The sequence below is a fragment of the Pezoporus wallicus genome, unplaced genomic scaffold (genome assembly GCF_028554395.1).
Source record: "Pezoporus wallicus isolate ANWC-B61680 ecotype Strahan unplaced genomic scaffold, APGP_CSIRO_Pwel_v1 contig_14543, whole genome shotgun sequence".
Classification (NCBI taxonomy): domain Eukaryota; kingdom Metazoa; phylum Chordata; class Aves; order Psittaciformes; family Psittacidae; genus Pezoporus; species Pezoporus wallicus.
Window position 1 is genome coordinate 1 of NW_026636733.1, and position 24,764 is coordinate 24,764.

A 24,764-nucleotide genomic window follows, 5' to 3' on the forward strand; every position below is an offset into this window, starting at 1 on the left:
GAGGCAGCCGGCGGCGCTGAGGGCGGCAGGGCCCCGCGGCGGAAGAGGCGGAGGGCGGCGGGGAGGAGGAGGAGGCGGCGGAGGAGGAGGAGGAGGAGGAGGTGGCGGCGGCGGCGGGCAGCGAGCGGCGGCCGGCAGCGCTGCGCGGGGAGAGGCGGCAGCGAGCCGGGGCAGGGGCGGCGGGCTCGCCCCGCGCCGCGCAGCATGGTGCGGGAAACCAGGCACCTCTGGGTGGGCAACCTGCCGGAGAACGTGCGTGAGGAGAAGATCATCGAGCACTTCAAGCGGTGAGTGCGGAGAGCGGGGGGGGGGGGGGGGGGGGGAAGGAGGCTCCGGAGGGGCCTTCCCGCGCCTTCGGGTCGGTGTCCGCGGCTGCCCCGGCCCTCGCTGTGAGGAAAATGAGGGTGAAAGCGGCCGTCAGAGATGGAAATAGCGGGGAGGGAGCGGGGAACGGGGCTGCCGCGGCCTGCGGGGAGCAGCAGGGAAACGAAATCGCTGTAAATAACCCCGCGCCATGGCGAGGAGCGTCCGCAGAGGGACGGCGGCGTGCACGGGCCCGGGAGCATCGTCGCCGTGTGATAACACCGGTCATAACAGCACCGACGGCGGAGCGCAAGGCGCAGGAGAAGGAGCCGCGTGTGGGAGCTGCGCCCGGAGTGGATCTCGTAGCGAGGGGTGCGCGGTGCCGGAGGCAGCCCCAGCTTGGCCATCTTGCTTTTCTAACCGTCGTTTTCCACCCTGAGCCAACGTTTGGAGTTTTCTCTCGTCGTTTCCCCGCCTTTTTGCCGTGTTTTTCCTCCGCCTTGGAGCCATGAGGATGCTGCGTGTGTGTGTGTGTGTGTCCCGCAGCGAGTGCTGGGAACCGAAGCGGCTGCAGCAGCGAAAACGTGACTTAAATCCCCCCCCCAAATCACACCGATCCCCATGAGGAAAACACGGGATTCCTGCCCGCGGGAAGCGCTCCGGACTCCTGACGATATCGTGGCTTTTTTCGGGTTTCTTTTTCCCATTTTTTGTTGTTGTTGCCGCCGAGGTTAATCCTGCTCATAAGGAAGTAGTAGCTGTTTGCATGGTTGTGTTTTTTTTCCTCCTCCCCGTGTCTTTTCATGCAAGGAGGAGGAGGAAGAAGAGGAGGAGGCAGCAGCTTCTCCCCCGCTGCCTCAGCAACACCTTTTTCCTCGGGAAATGCACAAAGTTGATGGAATCTTTTTATTTTTCATCATTTTTAGGGGAAAAAGAAGGTCAAGAGCCCCGGGGTGGTTGCTCAGCTCATGGTGCTCCAGCAGGGCTGTTACACACGCATATACACACACCCCACTAAAGGAAAAGGATTTTAAAGCTTCCTTTAATCTTTCTGCGTTGGAAAAATGACGGCGCGTCCTTAATAATGAGTCACCATGGGAAAAATAGATGCGGTGACACTGAGGGGGAAGGAAGGTCCCGGCTCCTGCTCGTACCCCATCCTCACAGCACCCAAAATGGTGATGGGGATCCGGTTGAGGTGATGGGTGCATGGAGGCACCCCCGGGGTCTCCTTCACCCTCCTGGGCTGCATCTGCAGCAGCAGAGCTCCATCCCGGCATCAGCAGCACTCGGGATTGCCCTGGTTTAATGGAGCTTGTCCTTTTATTCTCCCCCTAAGCCCACACCACGGGGCCGTGGTTCAGTGCTCGGCGCGGTTTGTTTTGTCCATCAGGCCAGGTGACGTGACCCAGCGTTGTACAAAGACAAGGGTTTTGGGGGTGAAAAACCCGCTCTGGGGTTGTTGGGTTGATTCCAGGCACGGCTGACTGAAGGAATAGGCATTGGAAAGTGGGAATGTGACATTCCTGGGTCTTGGTTTTGTCCAGGTCTTCTCCTTTTGTAAGATGTATCGAAGCAGGGAAAAAAGTTGCTATGGTACTGTTGCTTGGAGATGGATGGGAAAAAATGGCAGGCGCTGAATTGTGAATTCCCTTTTTTTTTTCTTTATGGTTGTTTTTACCTTCCCGAGTTTCAGTCAGAGGCTTGGGAAGGGGATTTGCAGCCAGGCAACCCCCCTGTTCCTGCCGTTTCTCACTGCCTGTCCCAAACTGCTTTTGAACCGGGATTAGTGTGTTCGGAGGAGGCTGATCTCGTGCAAGTAAACACGGATAAAATAACGCTTCCCGTGGCTCGGCTGTGGGTGCAGGGGGGGGAATGACACCTCGGCTGTGTAGCGCTTTTGGGGGTGCCGACACCTCGACGTTTGTGGGTGTAGAAGGGGCTCGGGGTGAAGGTTGAGTGTGGTTGCGGGCTCAGTGCGTAGGTGCTGTAGGTGGACAATGGAGCAAGGCTTCCTTTGTATGCTGGTCCTCGCTGGGGGGAAGGGACACGTTACACAAGGATTGCGTGGCGGGGGGGGGGGGGGGGGGGGGGGGGGGGGTATCCATAGGGAAGGCGGCTGCCTCTGAGCGCCGCGGTGGGATGCGGGAGGCTCCCTCCTTGGAAAGGATGGTTTAGTTTGGAGAGAAAGTCATTTCGGATGGAGCTGGGCTTGGCAAATCCCAGTTCCCACCCATCCCCCAGCCTGGGAGCAGGGTGAGGAGCGAGCGGGAGGAAGGGTTTGGGGAATTGCAGCCGGGAATTCTGTGCTACCCCCAAAGCCTCTGTCCAGCCCACGGCAGTGTTTGCTTTTCCCCTTTCCTTGGGAAACACCGTCACGTCCATATTAAACCCTCTCGGCAAGCGGTCCTGCTGCTGCACAGCCTCTGCTAGGGGTACGTTGGAGAAACACAACCATTTTGTGTGTAAAGCAGCAAAAAAGACTCCAAAACCTCAAACCCCAACAGGCATATCCAGTGCGAGGGGGTCGCTGCTTCTCCCCCCACCTCAGTGGACCGGTTACTGTGGGAACTGGTGAGTTCCCAGTGGGTTCCCAGTCTCACTGTTCTCTTAAGGGATGAATTAAGATGGAAGAGGTGTTCTCAAAGTGTATTTTGGGTTTTGCAGAGCGCTCCTGATTGGTTTTGTTGAGTGTGAATTGAAATAACACCTTTTGCCTATGAATCCTTCTAACTAGAGAATATTGAAGCTGGTCTCAAGAAGCACCAGCTTATGTGAACAATGTTGTTTTTTTTTTTTCCTTAAAACCCCCTTTTTCCAGTCTCCATAGTAAAGGGAATTGCAAAGAAAACCCCCAACAAAACCCTGACTTTCTGTGCATTTTAACAAGTTGAGATTGTTCCAGCCTTTCAGTTCTGTACCCAGATACTCCCTCTTAAAACCTTCCTCCTAATGCAGTCTGTTCACTTTCAGCTGAGTTCCTAAGGCATTCCCAAATAGGAAAGCTGGGACTGGAAATCTGCTGCTCAGATGGAATAAGCAGCAAATCTGTGTGAGGATGTGGGGAAGGGGCCTGGGTGCTCAGGGGAGCGGTGGGTTCACCCCATCAATGCTGTCTTGACTAGCAGGGGAAAGAGTCATCACCATCATTGAACCAGATGCTCAGCAGCTTTGCAGAGCAAGGGGACTAAATATAGTAACAGTTGTCCCCAGCACACTGTGGCCTTCCATGGCTTGTTTTTCCCTCTATGTTTTCTTCCAGTTATCTGAAAGAACGTGGCTTTATCCCTTTATTGGTGTTTTAAAGGGCAAAGAGGAGTAAAAGCCTCTTAATTATGAAGCATGTGACTTTGGAATGCCAGCTCCTGTTCTGTGGGAGAATTGAGGCATTCACAGTGGCAGCCGAGTCCAGGAGAAGCTCTGGATTCCAGGAAACAAATGTGCTCCTTTGAAATCATGAGAAATAAATTGTGGATCAGCTCCATCTTGGAGAAGACAAATAACTGCACAGGAGGTTTTTGGGCTGTGTGGCTTCACCTTGTTCTGATTCCTGTGTTCGAGGAGAGGCATAGGAGAAATGAGGAGATGCCTTCTGTGGGTTGCATTTCCCATGCAGGAGTTGCTCTGCAGACAGCTGAGTGTGTGTTTGTTTTTGCTAACTTCCAGAGCACTCTTGGTCAGTTTACATGGAAATGCCTTGTCTGATGCCTGGGAGTGTAAATTCAGCCTGGGAGAGCGAAACCTCTGCGCTTTCTGCTCCCTACATCATCCCTAAGGACTAAGGTGGAGTAGAGGGGCTGTGATCAGCTCCTCCATGGGTTGTGTGCGGGAAGAGTGAGGATTGCGGCTGTGTGCTGGCTTAGAGCACCCAGAAGGAAAACCCTCTGTGCTGCTCTAGGATGGTGGCTGTTCCTGCTGGTGCCTTTCCCCACGTTGGACACCAGCAGGTCCTGCAGTGCCTGTCCATGAGAACAGACTGCGGTCAGCGGGAGCAGTGCTCCTGTTCTTCTCTGATCCATTCTGAGGCTTTTATTGCTTATAGAGGAGTGAAATAGTTCTTGGATATCACTTGAAATGCAAGCACATGAATGGTTGCACTACATCAGCTTTGCATATAGAGATCTCTGTGCAGGTTGTTATTGTTATTTTAGGAAGATACAGAAGTCAGGTGACAGAATGAACTATTCCCGTGCCTGTCTTGGTTTGTATCATTTTGATGTGGTTGCGTTTTCACAGATTAAGTTCCAGCCTTTGAAGGGAGGGGGAAGGGAACATTTATGCTGGTGCTTTGCAGATGTGATGTCTAGAAGGGGGCAGCATCAGGATTTATTTGTGCTGTGTTTCACAAATCTCTCAAGTAATGTAATCTTAGCTCTGCAGAGCATGAACCCCAGAAGATCATGGGAGGACATTTGGTTGGGGGATTAGGGCAAAGGGATTTAATCCATTGCCCTGAACTGGAAGGGAAAGAAAGGTGTGGAAGACACGTGGCGAGTCCTCCTGTCTCAGGTCTTGGTTGGTTCCTGGTGGAGGTCGGCCTGGCGCTGGTGGTAGGTTCATCAGTTGGGTGGCTGCTTGAGGAGATGGTGGTGCTGGTTCTGGTAGTGGCTCTCGTCTTTGTTTTCCACTACATCTCCCATAATAACTCTATTTCTAATACTGAGTCACGGTAAAGCAGCAGCATCACCCCCGTGGTGTTCAGAGGGTGTTGCTGAGCTGTGTTTGTCTGCAGCCACCTACTTCTTCCCCCATGACTGATTCACATTGAAGGTTCATGAATCCTCTGGCTGCTCTGGCTCTGCTCTCGCAGGCACCTGAGGTGGCAGCTTGCTGACGCCACGCTGGCCCAGGAGATGCCTATATAATTCTTTCAAAGAAACTTAATGAAAAGCCACAAAGAGCCTAGATTTGGACTAAGCTTCTATGGAGCATTTTTATACGCTGAGCTGCGTTACAAAGATAAGCTGATGTCACTCAGTTACAAAACTCTGTCATCTGCTGAGCCTTCCTGGCATGGTTTCTTCTCTGAAGTCTCTTCAAAGGTCCTGGCTGTGCGTGTTTGTGATTTGATGAGAACAGCTTCTGTTGTCACTGAGCTGCTCCAAAGTGATGTTGGCTTTTGGTGTTTCTTCCCCTTCCTCTAAATTCCTCTGGCACAACCGGGATTTAATCCTAGTGCTGAAGGCAGACTCGTGTGTTGAGGACTTACCAGCCCTTGCGAGGCCTATGGAGGTGCTAAATCCAGTCAGCAAGTTAGGACAGGGAGTGAGAAAAGGCTTGAATTTGCTTTGTGGTAGCCTTGTTGGCTGTTTTTTCCCCTCCTTGCTCCTCAGAGGACAGCAAATGGTGCCAAGTTCTCCAGCACATGACCTTACTGCTGTCTGAGGTATGTCCAAAATTAGGTCCTCGTCTTCACTGAGGGCAAAGAGGCGCTCGGTGGCTTTCCATAGAAAAGGAAGTAAATATCCAAATGGGGAGAGGGCAGGCTGCAGGTTTTGGATGTGTCAGTGAGTCAGGAGGAGCCCGGCGCTCCTCAGGAGTTCTGTTTCCCTGAGCCGATGTGTCACAACCACAGGCTCTCCTGCTGTTGGGTGGTTTCACACTGCTGTCAGCTTGTGAAGAAGAGGAAGAGACGCATGTGTGCATGAACATGCACCTGAGAAACAACAGGCATCAAAACAGGCTCCAGGAGGTGTTTGGGAAGGGATGGGGCTGAGGGTCCCCCCTCTTGGCTGGTTCGGGAGTGCTGAAGGTCTCCGGGTTGGTGCTGGCAGCCGAGGCGCGAGCTGTTGAGCTGGGGCTGGGGTGGGTGCGTTCTGGGTTGGGTAGCTCCCAAAAATAAGCACTTGTGAGATATTTTGCATGTGTTCTTGATGAAGTTCAGTGAACTTGCGGAGGTCTGAGAACGCCCTGGAACCAAAGGCTGCCAGGGCCAACATTCCTAAACAATGAACTGGGGAATAAACTAGAAAATATGATTACTCTCCATAATAAGATTCGGAGCTGAGCTGCATCCTCGACATGCCAATTTAGCAGTCTCGTGGGAGGAATATGAGCCTGAAGATGGAAATTCACAGTGCACAGCCAGCCTTGCTGCTTGCCCTTGCATCAGTCTGTCGTGTCCTGAAGACTACTCAAAGAGTTAATAAAAATCACACAAAAGCTGCCTTTTTCTCGTTGCCCAAGCTGATAAATCAGTGTTTTCCCACCTCGTGATGGTACACCCTGCGGTAGCAGCCTCAGCTGGAGGTTTTCCTTGCTGTCTGCCTGGTGAATGATGGCATCTCTGGTCTCCTTGAGCCTGAAAAGCCATCTCCAAGGCTTTTCTGCAGTAATATATGAAGACATGCTGATGGCTTCTGCACGGTGACTGCAGCACAGCCACTGCTTTCTGCATTTCCATAGTTATTGTTTAACCTGTGAACACCCCGTAATGGCCCCGTGTGATCTGTAAAATCTGCCCTGTGAAGATAACATCCTTTGGTAAAAGAATAAATATTGTCACAGGCTGTCATAAATACACCAGGATGTGTTCCAGGGCCTGCTGCAGCCGATCTGGTGCAGGATGGAGTGGGTATGGAGGCAGCATCTCTGAATTGGGTTAAAACAACAACAGAGCATTTACAAAGGTCCTTCTCGGGCTGGAGTCTTCAGAAGCGTGCCCTGCAGCGCTGCATGCGGCTGGCTCCGGGCTGCAGTTTGTATATTCACACCTTGTGCCAGGTCCAGGCATTTTGTGATGATTTGGGTGAAAATGCAGCAGAATCGGATGTGGAAGAAACATCAATTTTCCACTCAGACACACTCATCATGGGAGAGCAGCAGCAATCTGTCTTAATGACTCCTTCTGTATATACTCAGGTGCCTTTTAAGAACAAAAGGGATCTTTTTTGCCTCCTTTCTCTTCCCCTTTTTAATGGAGCTTGAGCAGCTTAAAATTGAAAGCACTTCTGCTTTTTTTTTTTTTTTAAACACACTTGGATCTGAAGTGGGAGCTTCCAAATCTGGTTCAGAATGTCCTGAACGTGCTCTCATCTCAACACTGAAAAGCCAGCTCAGTCCAAACACCTCTAGAAGGAGCTGGAATAGATGGTGTGCATTGCTGTCTGTTGCATACCGACAGCTCTCTCCATAGCCTTGGGTGTGTGTTCCTCCTGGATATCGCTCTATCCAAATGGAAGAGCTTGTCTGTCTTTGGTTATCCCCTGATGGAAATGGGAGCTGGCTTCCAACCAAGTTCTTGTCACGGAGGTGGTCAGGTGCCTGGTCAAAGCTGCATCTGAAATGATCTTTTAGCTCAGTGAAAAGCCTGCTGCAGGCTGGTAAATCAGTAGTTTTGTCTCTTAGCAAATGGTGAATCACCTTCAGCTTCTCCCCAGGCACAGACTGAACTGGCTCTGTTTTCTGTCCGTAGGATTCATTGAGGATAACTCAGTGTCCTTGTCACAGTGCTCCCCAACTGTGGTGTACGTGCCTGTGGTGAGATGCTTGCTGCTTCCGTGCAGCACAAAGCCCCGAGCTGTGGTCCCTCTGCCTCCATCCCCATTACCAGCAATGCCTGCCAGGAAGCACACAGAGGCTTATTGAAACGTTCCCTCCTCAGGCTCCCTGTGGCAGCTGTGGGTGACCTGTAACAGTTAATAGGGCAAAGTAAGAAAAATAAATTGCCACGTTGTTTGGTTAAAGGAGTAGTTTGTGGAGGAAAACGGTCTTCCGGCCTCATTAGCATCCTGACTGTGAGGAGAATAAAAGCTCAGGATGGACAAGTATCTCCCTTGTCTGTGTACTCAACATCTGATTTAACTTCAGGGGCTGTGTGTGAGATGATGCTCTTGGAAAGCCAGCTCAGTGTGCATCGAGGCAGCGAATGCTCCACGCAGGAACCAGTGCTCCACACAGGAACCATGTTGTAATCAATGTCTAAATAACCCTTTGGTCTTTCTGTAACTCTCAGGCAACTCGTTGGAAGCAGAGATGTTTTACCATGTTTTAAAAATAAGCCCAGCTTCAGCACTGGTTCTGTAGATCATAGAATCGTAGAGCAGAGGCTGCACTGGTTGTGAGTATGGTGAGATCTGCCAGGCTTTGGCAGTAGTTGAGCTCAGGAAGCAGCTCTTCCTCTAGCTCCAGTCAGGGATTACAGTCCCATGGTTGTGCTGGCAGTTCATGCTCTTGCCTAGCTCAGGCCAGAGTGATGTTTGAAACCAAGCATTTAAAGGTGAAGCTGATCACCTTTAATGAGGGAGCAGCTTTCCTGGCGGTTATGGTGATGTTCCCGGTTGTGCTGTGGATGGCGCAGTGTATGTGGCTGTGTCCTGCAAGGAGCCCCGTTTGGTCTGCTGGTACCTCAAGAGAAGGAGCTGCTGAATTCTTCACTGTTGTGAGGCCTCCTTTAGGTCAGTTCCTAAAAACAAAGTGAGAAACGTCACCCCTCACTGCAGTGATGTTCAAGGAACCTGTTTGCAGCTCGGCTTTGGCAAACCTGGAGTTGCATCACAAAGAAAGCCATTAAAGTCCGGCTGTGTAAGGAAGGTTTCATGCTCTTCCCGATGGAGAAAGCGCCCAGAGCACAGGTAGTCCCTGCAGACAGAGCACCCGCGTGGTGCCCGTCAGCAGGAATAGTGGCTTCCTTGGGCTGACACACGGCTCGCGCCGGGCCTTGCACTGCCAGCTGGGTTAGTCACAGCAACAAGCACTTTCTCCAGGGCGATGGGAGCGGTGAGTCACAGAGCAGCAAAATAACATTTGCACATCTGGAGCTGGGAGCCTGTGGCAGGGTAGGAGCAGTGCCAGCGGGAGCACAGGGATGAAGCCATGGAGGGGGCTGGACCGGATGGGAACTGGCTTTGTTTGCAGGAGTCTTCATCAGGGGCTGTAGGGACAGGCCAAGGGGAATGGCTTGAACCTGCCAGAGGGGAGACTGAGATGAGCTCTTAGGCAGAAGCTCTTCCCCGTGAGGGTGCTGAGGCGCTGTCCCAGGGTGCCCAGAGAAGCTGTGGCTGCCCCATCCCTGGCAGTGTTCAAGGCCAGGTTGGACACAGGGGCTTGGAGCAAGCTGCTCTAGTGGAAGGGGTCCCTGCCTGTGGCAGGGGTTGGAGCTGGAGGAGCTTTAAGGTCCCTTCCAACCCAAACCATTCTACGGTGGTGGGACTTTTTTTGTCCTCCCTGGTTTCAAGATTGTAACCTTTCAGGAGCAGGTGAGCTTTTGGGGTTGCTGGTTTGACTGCAAGTCCTTGAATCCGTGACTGCTTTCCATTAGAAATGGATTTCAAGCTGTCCAGCCTGAATTGGTTGCTTGTGCAAACCGAGCTGTGGTTCAGGGGAGGAGGAGCAATCCCACCACTTGGGATGATCTAAGAGACTTCAGGCAGTCTCTTTATTTCCACTGGGGTGCTGTTTTCTGGAGAATGTGCAAAACCTTGGAGAGGAGATTGTAAAGTTTGTGTTTCTTTGGAACCAGGGAGCAGCAAGACTCACAAAGCCTGGAGATGATAACGTATTGAGAGCACTCTGCAGCATGGCAGGGAGACCATAATGTTCTGACTCTGCATTTTCTTCCATCTGCTGCCGAATACATGCAAAGCAGGGCTTGGAGCAGCAAAGCTGAGATGGGGAATTACCCTTTTATGTAAGAATGAAAAACTTGATTAATCGAGAGATTCCCCTGCAGTTGCGATGCTGCGCGTTCTTAAACCGAATCCAAACAAATCCTAAAATCAGGCATGTAAAGGAACAGGCTGGAGCAATTCCTCTGCAGAAAGCACTTCATGGAGCCTATTGCCACCGGTATTTTTGAAGTAAATCTGCGGATTATGCTTTGAGCTGGAAGAAAAACCCGCCCTGGAGATGGAATTCACGGGCTCTGTGTGTAGCATGTAACAACCTGGTAGCGTGCATCTGCGTAGGTTGGTGGATAAAACATTGCAGCATGTTGTACTTGGTACAACACAGCCCAACATGTAGAGTTTCTACAGATTTCCAACCTTTTCAGCCTTCAAACGTGGTTGTATTTATTCTGATCTGCTTGGGAGAGCAAAATCAGTGTGATCCTGCCTTGCCTATCCATCTTCCCAAACCGATTTTGAACCTGTGAGCCAGTTTGAGCTCAACTTGAGGGTGCAGGGGATGCTCATGGTCTCGGAGATGAGACGTTCCTTTGAGTTGTGTGAAAACAAGCAGTTTTAATAGAGGAGGGAGACTTGATTAGTGGCCCCATGGAGAGAGAAGCTGCAGTGAGACTGCAGCCCTTATTAGACATTAAAGAATCCACATGGGAGAGAGGTGTTCCTGACCGTGGGAAAAGCTGCAGTGGGAACTGGCAGTTATTGGATGCCGGAGAATTCGACCTCAAGACATGCATCCATAAGAAATGAGTCTTCATTATTTCTGCTCCCAAAGCCACTTTGATTTCTATATTTTTAACAACACGTATAGCAATGGGCCCTGCTGCTGGTGTTCTGTGAGTGTCCTTCATTGTACAGAAGTGACAGCTGGGAAAAGTGACTTAATACCACAGGGTCTGCCTCTTTCCTGGCATTGGGAACAAGCGGTTCGTATGGCTCAGCTGCGCTCGGGCAGCTTCACCTCGGGAATTTTGGGTTCAGCCCTTCATTACAGCTCGGTCAGGATCTGCCTCCTGACAAAGAAGCCTTGAGGCCCGCGGCTGGTCTGATGCAATGCTGGGCTTGCCTGACGTTGCAGGGAGCTGCTGGCTTGGGCGAGGATGTGCAATGCGGCCCGGCGAGGTGCTGTGTGGAGTGCTGAGGTCAAGCTGAGGCTCTTCCATTATTCATACAGCCTGATGTAATCCCAGTGTCCCAAGCGTGGATTTGTCTCCCCTCTGTCATCTTCACCCTGAAATGTTGCTAGGGCTCCCTTTGGGTGTTGTGAGGGTGTTGGTGTGTACCTCGAGGAGGGGGTGTACCAATAGTCAGGTTACACCTGATGTGTACACACCAGAAGAGCTTATCTGTGGCAAAACTCTTGTCACGGGGATTGCAGAAGCATTACCTCATGTGTTGGCTATGGGAAGGTTGCTGCCCACAGCAGCAGCCGTGGATAAACTGCTTTGAATACGCTGTCTGTTCCCTCTCTGCTGGGACATAATCATTTCATTTGTGCATTAATCCCTCAGCAGTACCCAAAGGGTGACTTTGCAATAAAGGCAAAAATAAAACGTCTTAATTAGGAATTGCTCTTACTTTGTGTCTTAAAATGGAGCGTTCAGCTGAGCTGTAAGGCAAGAAGCGAGCGCTTATTTCAGCCCGGAGTTATCTCCAGGACTATCTGATCGGCCGAGCGTGTTGTGCTTAAATACCAGGGGGAGCAGCAGCAGCAGTGAATGTGCCTGTGCTCGCTTTTTGATTTCCTACTTTGTCATCTCTCTGGGACGGATTACGGGCGCAGACAAAGCCCCGGCTGTTTGCGGTGCGTGGCAGAGACATGTGCTGTGTCTGTTAACAAAACCCCTGGTTGTAGCTGGGAGTGGAGGGGTCCTGTGTGCTGCTGGGGGCTAAAGGGATCTGCGCAGCCTAACAGTGGAGTCATCTGGGGAGAGGTGTGAGCATTGTGCTGAGGCTGTGCTCTGTAACCCAGTTCGTCGTTCCTGCCCCTGGATGTTGAGGTTTCCCTGAAGGTCTCCTATTGCTAGGAGGAGAGCTGTGAAGAATGCCCTGAAGAACACGGTTTTTCTCCCCCCAAAGGTCGCGGAGCCAATAAAGATCACTCTAAACAGGTTTTAAAGCATCTCAGATTGCAATCTAGAAAATGATGGGAGCTGGGTAATTAGGGCATGTTTCTGAATCACTGCTGTCACAAGGGCTACTCTTGGTATGGCTGGAAACCAGTGCTCCTTGTGATACGAGGAGCTCTCATTCTGCCTGCCTTTAGGAAAGTGAAGATTTTCAAAGCCTTGCATTGTGGGGATTTATCATATACTGAGGAGTTCTCCTGCTTGTGATCATGCAGAGCTCCATCCTGGCCACTCATGGTGGCTTCTTGCTACAGAAGCAGCAATTTATCTACACCAATGCCTGCAGCACTGGCAGAAACGAGGAGGAGCTGGAAGCTGTTGGGCAGCGGGATGGCAAGTCATCCCATCATCATGGAAGCGTGATGGGATGACTTGCACAACCGGAGAGCTGCAGTGCGTGTCTACAAATTGGTTGGAAGGGATAAGCAAATGGGGCAGAGGTGGTGGGGTAGCCCTGTGAGTTCAGTAGTGTTTTCATGGTCTAGGGCTTGATGATGGTGATGACAGGGTCGAGTGTTTATGGGTACAGTTGGGGTACCTGATTTTAATGGGTATAACAAGGCAGAGATCATGGTGGGAATCCGTTCTAGACCACCCAACCAGGAGGAAAAAGCAGATAAAATACCCTGTAAGAGCATACACAATCACTGGCCCTTCTTCTCATGGGAGACATCAACTTACCATGTATCTGCTGGAAAGGAAATGGCCATGGAGGTTCTTACACTGTGAAAGAGAGCTTCCTGACCCAGCTGGTGAGGGAGCCAGCCAGGGATTGTGCCTGCTGGACCTGTTTGTGAACAGAGGACTGCAGGGTCCTCTGATGAAGTTTTCAGTTCTTGGAGAAGCCAAAAGCAGGGTCAGCAGAACCAAAGCTTTGCCTTGGGCTGCCTGAGGGCAAACGTTGGCCTCTTTAGGATCTTGGTTGACAGCATCCCTTGGGAGGCAGTCCTGAAGGGCAAAGCAGTTTGGGAAGGCTGGGCATCCCCCAGGGAGGAGCTCCTCAAGGCACAGGAGCAGCCTGTCCCCATATGCTGGCAGTGATGACAACCAGCCTGGCTGAGCAGAGGGCTTTGGGACTCTTGGAAAAATAGGAGAGTTGATGACCTTTGGATGAAGGGAGATAAGGAAAGCCAATACCATATATTGATTCTCCTCTGGAGGCTGCTGGAAGCGGTCCATGCATTGCTGCAGCCTTTGTGCTAGTACCCCAGTCCTCGTGGGTTTGGTCACTAAAACCTGTTTGGAGGAGGGTTACAAAACGGTGCTGTCAGGTTCTTGAGCAGGGCAGGTCTGTCTGTGTGTGTTGGGTAAATACCCACAGGATCTCCACCACAATCCTGAGTAGGCAGTTTCCAAATCTCAGTATATATAACTGATGTGTCCGCACTGATTTCTGGTGTCCTGAGTGTGCTGGTGTGCTGGTTCCATGTGCTCCGGTGCCCTTAGGAATGAAGGCTCCAGCCTGCAGCCGACCCTGGATCAGGCCCTTGGTTGTAAGTTGTGTTGACTTGTTAATGGATCATGGGGCTCTTGGTCTCCCCCCAACAGTGTCCCTGTGTGTGTTGATGTATTTGTCCTGGCGCATTGGAAATACCCTTTGACAAACTCCCTGGGGTTGTCCTACGGAGATGAGTGTTGTGCTTCATCGCCTCACAGGTCCCTACATTTGCTAAAGGTGACTTCAAGCATAGTTTTCCAGGATGTTGGAATGCTGCTTCTTGTTTCTGTCCAGATACATTGCAGTTAACTGGCATTGTTTCCATCCCAGCCCCGTGCTGGTGATGCTCTGCGTTTGGTTTTGGTGTCTGCTACAGACCAGCTGCTTTGTTTATGGCAGGACCCAAGGCCAGTAATGTGATCTGTGCATTTTGGGGTGTTTTTTTGCTTAAATTGCGTTATTCTTCTGTATCTACGAGCTCTTAAGTCTTCCTTTCATGCTGGGCACGTGACGGTACAGTCAGAGTTAGAACTGAATGCTCTGCATTACTTGAAGCAGACTAATTCCCTGGGCTGCTCAGGTGGTAAAATACTGTCTGGTATCACTGTTGATGTGAAATTCCCTTTCTAAAAGAAATTTAGATGTATGTAAGCATTCTTCATGGCAAATAAATGATGGGGCTGTATTTTATTTCTCAGTGCCCTCATTGTGATCACAGTGCCTCCTTCTTTCATAATGCCAGTGTAAAGACACAGGTTCCTTGGTGTTGCTGGCTGAGGCTTTTAATATTAAACCCAGTGACTATTAAACCCTGGTGATGTGAATGCCTGTGGTAGCAGAAGACCTGGTGGTCTTGAGCTGATGGTCATGGAGTTGAACAGACTTCAGCAGCCTGGTGGCAAACCCCAGTGGTGCTGGTGATGGCAACTGCTTCACGGCAGGTTCAGTGTTTGCCCATCTTGTGCTTCCCTGTGTCTGGAGCAGAACCATGCGGGGAAACGCAGGACTAGAGGAGCCCCGAGCATGGGGTGTTTGGACTGAATCAGGGTTAGGAAGGAGGAGCAAGGTGCAGACATCTGGAGAAGTATTATTTCAGGTCACATTATGTAGTTACGAAATCACAACAAAGGGAGAGGAATGGGATTGGCCCAGAGCAGCTTCAAGCTGTGCGAGCGCTGCTCTGAGTAGCGCAGGCCAGGGCTTGCCTGGCTCGTATCACACCGCAGGAGGAAGGAGCTGGAGCGTGGCACGGAGAAGCCATCCCGCTGCTTGCATGGCTAAAGGTGTCCAACTGAACCCAGTGTATTCCAGTGTCGGGCTGTATGAGGACATCTTGTCTGATCATGCTCTTAATCAGTGCTGCAGGAAGAAGCACAAACCCCTCCTGTGTTGTTTTTGATCTTGCAGTGTCTCTGGAGCAGTTGTGCTGGCTTCTCAGTGGAAATACAGCAAAGTCTTTTGCACTGGGCTGCAGCTGACCTGCAGAATTCTGTGGGGTGAAAATGGTTGGGTAAAAAGGTCATCAGAGGTGCTGAGAGGAGCTCAGTGTGAGAAACAGGGAGGTAACATGAGTTAGACTGGGATTTGGTTTGAGTAAATACCAAAATCCCCCCTGATTTCAGCCTACCTTTTCCTGTCATACAGATACCAACTCATAAAGATCCTTCTCCTTATACTGCAGTTGAATTTTGTTTGAAAGCTGTCGCAGTCCATCCTTTGTTTAGAAAATGCTTTCCCTTGGGAATAGCAGAAGCTGTGTAGAAGAGTCAGTGTTTGGAGCAGGGACCTGGGATGAAATGGCTGGTTAGAAATAGGAAGGCCAGGAGGATGCTGAGGGTTCAGGGTGTAGGGTGAGGGGTCTGTGGCTGTGTCTGGGCCACACATTGCCCCTGGGGAGGAGGAACCAGCATGGCCCGGTGTTGACAGAGGTTGTGCTTCCCAATGGGAGGAAGAGCTGGGGAGGAGGAAGAAGGGCTGGAGAGGGAGAGAAACATGCCAAGAAGCCATGCCAAGAGTGCAGAGACGTTTCAGCTGCTTGAATACAGAGGTGCTTTGATCTGCAGTGAATAAACCGATAATACTTAAGTTCTGAATTCCTTCCCTTTGTCTGAAAGCAGGATTAGCGTGGCTTTGTCGGAGCAGTGATTATCCAGCAACTTTCCTGCCCTGAAAGGGCCGCTGGCTCTGTGTTTACAGCTGGGTGCTGGTGGAGGGGCTCGGTGACACCAATGGCTCCCGCACATCCTCGTCTCCTCTGCTTCGGTTGGGCTGTAAAACCCCGCTGAAAATCCTTATGGAAAGGAGTAAATGATTAACCAGCGTGAGGGAAGAGGCACTGAAAGCCTGGTTTTCCTTAGGGCTGTGGGTTCGGAGCCGAGCGAAGGCGCCTCTTTGTTGTCTGCCAGCGATTGCAAAACGCAGCCTTCTTGGAAAGGGCTGACGCACAGGTATCGAGATAGGAGGTGAGGGGCAGAGGAGCTGCCCTGCGAGCGTTACCAAAGGTCGCAGTGATGCCTGCCCTGGTCTTTTGTCCCCTCTTCCCAGCCCTCGGCATCTGGACAAAGGTTGCTCCTCGGAGCTCGTTCGCCTCCATCTTAACTTGGATCCATGGAGCGGATTCCAGACAGAATGATGGGCTGTGTTTTTTTACCTCTTGTAATGTATTATTCTGCTGCAGTAAACCCGTGTGGTGATGCAGCACTGCAGATCCCCCCTCCTCTCCCCTCGATGCAGTCAGTCCTCCTCCCGGCAGCATCTGCCAAGACGGGAGCAGCTCGGAGAGACGCCAATGGGTGGGGACGGGCCGGATCACCAGACGGATTAATGCTCGCGGTGGGGGACCGCGGATGTGTGTAATCACAGGACCACGCTGGGGCAAGGAGGATGCAACCCTTCCTCTGCAGCAGCTGTCCTTGAGCGCGCAGGGCGACCTGCTGCTGCCCCGGGTTTCTTCATCCCCCCCCCCCCCCCCTCCTGCTCCCTTTCTCCTCCCCCCGGCTGCTCCCTCGCTTTCAGCAAAGGGATTGTCACAGATTAGCCTCGGGGCTCACCAAGGGTGCGGTGCAGGACACCAAACAGGGCAGTGTCTGCGTGGATGAGTAACGGGTGGGTTACAATCAGTGGGGGGACTTAGGAGTGCAGTGGGATACAGGAAGAGCCTCCCCCACCAATTCCTTATTCAGGGAAAAAACAATAAAATAATACTTTATTAAAATAAATTTTTACATTAACGGCAACCAAAATGTACTTTTCCCAATTTAAAAATTAAGCCTCATCCAAAAGAACTGGGTGTGTGTTGGGTGAATTTGTTGGTCCGTGAGGAGCACATTACAGGGATGTTCTGCATCTTCTGTGCTCTCTTAGCAGCATTTGCGCAAATACTTGAACATTTGAATGCATTCTGGATCTTGTGCAGCAAAAGGAAGGATAATTGAGGTCTGTCTGTGTAGGTGTTACAACAACACGTACGTGATAGGGTTTCAGAACAGGGAAGTGAAAACACTGCTGGTACAGTGAGCGGGAAGGGAACGCGTTCTGAGCCCACGTGTGATGGAGCTGGCAGGCAGCACTGCATATGGAGTCAACAGGAGGAAGGTCATTTGGGATTTTGGGTTTTTGGAGTGATGCAAAAATGCTCGTTCCTCCCCTGCCCTCCACCAGGTATGGGCTGGTGTTGCCAGAAACAGAACATGTAAACAAGGAGCGGGAGGGAGGTATGTGCTGTAACCAGTCGCTCTGTACCTGCACTGCTTGGGAGAAAAGTCAGTGGATGTCAAGAGTTGGAGCACTCTGTGCTCTGATGTCCCCCCTTTGCTGTATGTGGAGGATTAGTGCGGAAACACCCGTTAGAGGGTGATGCTAACGAAGATACTTGATTATTTTCATATTCCTCATCATCTATAAGTACTTATTTTCAAATAGGCACTTTTCTGGTTTCCTTCCCCTTCTTCTTTTCCTGTTCCTTCTCTCTTTACACTTGCCACATCCTTTTTCCCCTCACACAGATTTTAATGACCATATCCTCTACTTTTCTGGTCTGTCTAATCTTGCCTTCAAGGCAAGATATAACTATATCCAGCTTCAGAAGAGTGTAGACTGAGAAGTATCTTCCTTGCAGTCCCATTTGGTATTACTTGCTCACTGCAGCTTTTAATTAGAGTGAAAACTAACCAGTGCATCGGTTTGGTATCACAGGTTAGGAGACTCCTGGGAGCCTCATCACTGTGCTCTACCCATGAGAACAAAGGCAGCAAGCTTTGCTCTGGACAGCTTTAGGGCAACCTTACCTTTTTGTGCCTGCTGTGGCACTTTTGACGTGAAAGATGCTCTTGTTTTTGCATGTATTCCTTAACAGATAGTGCACTGTGTCTGGTGGAGTACAACCCGGAGAAAGATGAGGTGTAAATCCAAAGCAGATTAGATACAGAGTCTAGTAGGTCAGGTTGGAAGGGGAAGGCAGCAGTCAGGCAGGCAGGCTCTCAAATCCTATTCAAGGATTAGTCATCCCACAACAATGGGGAGATGGGAAGGTGTGTGGAAAGCCATGTGTGCTCCAGAGACAGGCAGCTGAGGGAGCTTCTCCCTCCACGTACAGCTCAAATCACCTTTTCTTGTCTAAGGTCTGCTTACGGCTGTTCAGCATTGTGCTGCCTCTGTGAACAGGAAGGTATGAGGAATTCTTCACAGTGTTCACAAGTATTCCTTGATGAGTTCTATATTTGTGTGTCAGCTTGTCAGTGCGCTCAAAAAAACGCTTTTGGCCTCTTTTTCTCATGGGTTTATTAATTAAAGGCATTTAACCTGCTTTGCTCAAAATCTAGGTGAAATGAGCAACCAAAACGTGACCTGCAGCTCTTGGCTGTGGCTGTGTTCATACTTCCCGTTTTATCCTTTGGGCTGTGAGTTGACATGAGTTGTGTAACGACATCTTTACGTCAGGTTTTCTTGTGTGGACAGGCGAGTTTGGGTTTATTGTTTGTTTTACGTAGACATTTACTCATCTGTTTGTGCCCGAGTTGCAGTAACTTGACATACATTCAACAGGGTGGTGTCACATTCCCATCAGCATTCCTCAGTGTCCCTGTTGTGCTTCCTGGTCCATGGTGGGGGGGTCTGAGCTTCAACCCCGACTGCAGCCTGGCCCAGGGGTGCTTTGTAGCTAAATGGGGTTGAAATCAGAAACAAGGAGTAGAATGAAGATTCTTGTTTCAGTGCTGAATGGATTAAATATAGATGGGAGTAGTGGAATTGCTGTGTCAAGGTCGTTTTCTGAAGAAAATCATCAGGATGTCGTTATATTTGTAACTGATGGTGACACAGTTTTGTTTTAATTGTGTCTTGCTCATCAGATCAGAAGTGAGAAGGGCTGCTCTAATTGCAGACACTTTCTGTTCCTCCAGCTCTGTTGTTATAAAAAAGGGTGATCTTGCGGTAAGAAACCAAAAGGGGAGGAGGTTGAAATGCAGTAATGGAAAGTTACAATGGCTTTTTCCCCTCCACAAATGGCTTTTTCCCTTTCTGAAAACACCTCTGCCAATCTCCGCTGCACTTCGCGATTGATTTTCCTGCCGCGTGGGAAGGGCAAGCGGTTGGAAATGGATGTTGATTTTGCAGGAGGCAGTGTTATTAATCGCGGGCTGTTTCCACCAGCACTAATATTTCTGCTCTGCTTTGCTTTTCTTCCAGATATGGACGTGTCGAAAGTGTCAAAATCCTCCCTAAGAGGGGGTCGGAAGGTGGAGTGGCAGCGTTTGTGGATTTTGTGGACATCAAAAGTGCGCAGAAGGCACACAACTCTGTCAACAAAATGGGAGATAGAGACCTCCGGACGGATTATAATGAACCAGGAACCATTCCCAGTGCTGCTCGGGGATTGGATGATACAGTTTCCATAGCATCTCGTAGTAGAGAGGTTTCTGGGTTCAGAGGAGGTGGCGGGGGGCCCACTTACGGCCCCCCCCCATCGCTTCATGCACGGGAAGGACGTTATGAGCGGAGACTTGATGGGTAAGTTCCAAGGTTTCTCTAGGCAGGTATTTTGTATTTGATATGGTGAGAAACACAAACTCGTATCTAGGGCCCCCAGATGGATTTAAAATTTTGGGAATTATCTATGTTTCCTATTTTGGGTTGGAAACGGAAGTGATTTCTATCCCAGTGGCTGGTACCTTGTGGATCCATAGAGGATGTTTTCTGCAGCTGGTTGGATATCTACACTTGAAATAAGGTGGTTTTAAGATGGAAGATTTGCTTTGGCCAGCATCGATATTGGAGTTACTCTTTTCTAGAAGTAATGATTCCATTTCTTGGATAATATTAAGGCCTTGCTCGGATGTATCCCTGCTGCCAGACGGAGCTATCTTACTCTACAACATGTGGTGAAGTTCTCTGTGGAGTATCTTCGGAATACTAGAACCTAAAATTCTGTGAAAGCTCGATGCCTAGTTCTCAGCTCTCACTATACGCAGTGGGTATGTTAATTGGATTGCCACCACAAAATTCCTAGTAGACTCTAATGATACAGCCCCTTGGATTCTACAGACAACACTTAGCCATGGAGATAACGCCTGGATGGAGAAGACCGAAGGCAGCTTGTGATGGTTCCATTTTGGATCTACATCATTTCCAAGTTATTGGGATTATTCTTTCTGATGGTATTGGCAAAAAGAGATGATGGACATTACTAAATTTTGGAAATTATAGCCTTTTTTTTTTTTAATGCTGGAATAAGAACTACTGCCTTGAATTTATTGGATGGTATACAGTCAAGACGCCAGTAGCCATGGGGAGTGGATTACTATCTAGTCTCTTAAAAAGTTCTTTGCTGCTCCACATTAAACATACTTTAGTTTTAAGGACGTGGTGCTAATACCAGTTTGTGGATACACCAGTGCAAAATGACTGGGCTGGATGGTTACAAAGGTTACAGAGGATGCCTGCTGGCCAGCAGCGATGAGAGCCCTGCAGCATTGGGTGATCTTCTACCAGCTGCTTGATTCAGACGTAGGGCTGGAAATTAAAGTAATGGATCTATTTAAGTGCCTACTGTCTCAAGAAAGAAGTCTGGGGGTTTCAGAGTTACGGTTTCAGTCTGGGACTGCTTCCTTCCAGTGGAATTTTCCTTTTTTTTTTCTTTTTTTCTTTTTTTTTTTTTGTCTTGTCACTAAGATTTTTTAAGATTTTTTTCTTGTTGGTTCATCTAAAATATCATTTGACACCCTTGCCCATTAAGAAGGTGGATTACCCCTGTAAGAGGGGCCAAAATTGGGGAAGTTATGTTCACAATTCTCTCCCTAGATTTAATTGGGAATATAGGTCGTGTTTCCACACTTGGAAAAGGTTGGTATGTCCTGCCCTGTGTATCTTAGCCCCTCTCCTAACCCAAGTCAAACCCTCTCTTTCCACTAACTCCAGTAGTACTTAGTACTAATAGATAAATCCAGAAGCGCTGTAGCTCTTAGATTTCCAGCTCTGCTAGCTCCTCTGTCTGTCTTCTGTGTCCTTCTCATTTATAAGGACTTTGTTTTTTTATGTCAGCTGTATAGCAGTAACCCTCTAGAAAATACTGCCTTTTCTCTTACCTCATTAAAGCAGCTTTCACTGATTAACACTCTGTAGGATGCTAAATCAATGGTGGATATAAAATTGTTGATCTTGGTCCTTCAAGGGGGGGGGGGGGGGGGGGTGTGAAGAGACATATTTCTGTGCCAGATCCTGAAATCCAAAATGCCATTGTTGCGAGCAAGAGATAATGCAAATAGAAAGGCAACAATGAATTTTGAGTGGATGTATAAGAGAATAATATTGTATTGCACTGGTTGAGTAGCTGCTTATATATAATTTGAGAGGAAAAATGCAGGCAAAATATGAACTAGCTCTGTGGAAAGCTTAAAAAAGCTTATAATTTAACAACAGAGGGTGAGTGTATTTAGAGCATTAAGGATCTAGTGATTCATTGGAGGAGGAATGGAGGGAACTTCCTGAGATGCTAATGGAAAAAGATTCAAATCCCATTTTTGGTTCATGAAAGCTCCCTGCACTGTTGCTGCCATTTTAAATAGAAGACAGAGCTGTGATGCAGGAGAGGAGGAGGAAGCACGAGGCAGAAGTGGGTTATTAGGATTCAGGGGATTGAAGTGACTAATAATTGATTCTGAAGGAAGAATCAGAGAAGGCTGAATAAAGAAAAAGGTTGCAATGTCCTTCATGCAATGGATAATTAAATTCTTAAATTAACTTTGCCCACACTGACATACTTGGAATTTTACAAGTATTTTTTAAACCCTGAATGTGATCGTTCTCGATTCTTTCATTCTGTGGTTGTAACTCAGACATACCATCCTGGTGCTTGTCTGAATTAGATGACTAAACTATTTGTGATGCTCTTTTAACTGTTACCTGTCAGTTGTACTGTCTCTTTATTGGAGAGATCACAAGAACTTTCTCAGAACATGGAGCCTTTCTCGATTGATGTACAAAACGTTTGAAATACCAAAACAAAATGGACTGTAGCTCCTTGAGAGCAGCTTGAGAGGGTGTAAATTGTGTGATGGCAGTAACAACAGCAGACGCAACAAACAAAAGTACCTGCTGAGAAATGTAATTCCCACTCTTTAAGTAGGATTTTAGTATCTTCTGGGGGCCTGCATCCTAGAATTGAGGTATCCTGACGTTAGATAAGACGTTCTTTTAGCTGACGAGAATGGAGTGTAGCAGCCTGATAACAGCAAAATTCCCTCTGAGGGGATGAACTGCTTTAGAACAGCAACAAGAAACCCCCTAATTTTCTGGGTCTTCTCTCTGGGTTGTGCTACCCCTTTTGAAAGCAGCTTCTTACCTTTGGGTCATGCTTTGCACGGAGGCTTTCATGGCTACTGCCCACCTTGCCATGCCATTTTTGCAGAAGGAGAATAAGAAGAGCTCCACTAACGAGCAAATTCCAGAAAATTTTTTTAAGCTCTTAAGCAAAAATGGAGGGAAAAGAATAAAAAAGTTAATTTTGATGTCCACAGACATGAAGTTTTTCCTTTTTATTGACTTGAAAAGAAAAAAACCTGTAATTTAAATGAGGATTCTGCACTGGAACAAGTGATATTTTTTCCCTGTGCAGGCAAGATGCTGGTCATGAAAGCCCGATACTGTGATTAAAACAAGATGATTGCTCAGCTTGATTGTATATGAATATAACTTTGGAGCCAAGTAAGATGTTTTTGTCAGCATTTGCTTGTTAGGTTATTGCTGTTTAGTGGAGAAGCAGTCGCAAAAATAAGTCCATGCTGACATGAATGTTTGCATGATTTGCTTGGAGTTGTGCTTACCCCTTTCTGATGGAGTATTTTTCCCCCCTTCCTAAATGCAGGGCTTCAGATAACAGGGAGCGTGCTTATGAACATAGTGCCTATGGACACCATGAGCGGGGGACGGGAGGATTTGATCGGACGAGACATTACGATCAGGATTACTATAGAGATCCTCGAGAGCGGACTTTACAACACGGGCTCTATTATACTTCTCGGAGTCGAAGTCCAAACCGTTTTGATGCTCACGACCCCCGTTACGAACCTAGGGCCCGGGAGCAGTTTACATTGCCCAGTGTGGTACACAGGGATATCTACAGGGATGATATTACACGGGAGGTACGAGGCAGAAGGCCAGAGAGGAATTACCAGCACAGCAGGAGCCGGTCGCCGCACTCATCGCAGTCCAGGACACAGTCCCCACAGCGCCTGGCCAGCCAGGCAGCCAGACCCACCCGCTCCCCCAGCGGCAGCGGCTCCCGGAGCAGGTCTTCCAGCAGCGACTCCATCAGCAGCAGCAGCAGTACCAGCAGCGACAGGTAGGTCCCGACCCAAAGTGACCGTTCCCTGGGCGTTGCGGGCTGTTTCCGAGGCACGGTGTGGAGCTGTGAGCCAGGGCTGTGGAAATAGAAGGTGTTTGGTGGCAGAGCGTTACTGGTGTAGAAGTAAAGCAGTGTGAAAGGCAGAAGGGCTGAGTTGGCACGAAACGGATCCGAGGAGAATGGCGTTGCTGTGGTTAATTATTTTCCATGGTGGATATGTGCAGCATCCGTCAGGCACTGGCTGGACAGCACGGGCTGCACGGGTGCTGCCTGTCTGTGTGAGGAGTGAGGAGCTCTTTCGTTTGCCAAGTGAAGGAATGAGCAAGTTTTAAGGTCAACTGCATTTTACAGGACGTGCTGTAAAATACTTTGGGAAATGATGGATGGTGCTGTTCAGTTTCATCTCGTTCCTGTCGCCGCCAACATTTCCAAGGTTGATCTCTTCCATTTTTCCCCTGTTGCCTCGCAGCAAAAACTGCAGACTTGGAAGAATTAGAAAGAAATCATAAATCCAAGTGTTCATTTCCTAGTGATACACCCACGGCTTTGGTTCTGCTTTGCTGTGGCTTTATAAACTAGTCCAGGGGAAGAAAAAAGTGCTGGAGCTAATAATTTGAATTCTGGTACTAATTTGAAAGGACATGTTGGAATGCCTCATGGATATTTAGCTTTTTAAGAATAAATTCACCCTAAAAGTGGAAAGCAAGAAGGTGCCATTGCACCCGGGAAATGTTGGGTGAAGAGCTTTGAGGGGTTTGCAGAGTTGGAAACGTGTCCTTTGTGTGCCAATTGTTTTCCAAAGCTGAAAACACTGATTCAGTGATTATCAGTGTAATTAATAGTTGGGGTTTGATTATCACTGTGAATGGAATTCTGCCACTGGTAACTCTCTAATTTGTTTTATAAACTCCTAACGTGCTCGATGCTGGAGTGTTGGGAAGGGTCGGATGGGCTGATGCTGGGGAGGGCATACGGAAGGATGAGGAAGTTGAGAACCGCGTGAAGATTTATTTACTCCTTTTAATTCCTGTTTTCTCCTCCTGGATTTAGAAATCCAGGTCCTGGCTTGGCTGGAGAGCAGGTGAGGAGAGAGGCTCCTCTAGAATGAGAGGACTTTGAGCTGCTCTGCTTATTTCTGACACCTGTCTCTGAATGAGGTCTCAGCACTTGGAGGAGGACAACCCCTTGTCAAAGATCTTTCACACCTATTACAGCTTAAAAAAAGCTGGTGAGACTTCCATTGGTCTCCAATAAAACAACCCCAGAGAAGATGAATCAAAAGGAGGTCTGGTTACATTTAAGGTTAAAAAAAATCCCAAGCAGGGAGAAATAAAACCTCTCTCCTCTGGTGCTCCTTTGTGCATTGCAGAATGGGTAGAAAGGAGTCCAAGAAAGTCGTCATATTTATGAAATGTCATTGTTGGGAGGTCGAG

General features: G+C 49.1%; 1 protein-coding gene across 4 annotated transcripts in view; it reads left to right on the top strand.

Moving 5' to 3' along the window:
• Positions 1-92: 92 nt before the first annotated feature.
• The window catches only part of SPEN (spen family transcriptional repressor), a 66,484-nt gene continuing 41,812 nt past the window's right edge, over positions 93-24,764 (top strand). For all 4 annotated transcript variants that reach the window (XM_057401305.1, XM_057401306.1, XM_057401307.1 and 1 more), the window contains exons 1-3: positions 93-287; positions 19,179-19,499; positions 22,852-23,328. In XM_057401305.1, coding sequence (XP_057257288.1) covers positions 205-287; positions 19,179-19,499; positions 22,852-23,328 — 881 coding nt within the window. In that variant the 5' untranslated portion in view covers positions 93-204. The remainder of the gene's footprint in view (positions 288-19,178; positions 19,500-22,851; positions 23,329-24,764) is intronic.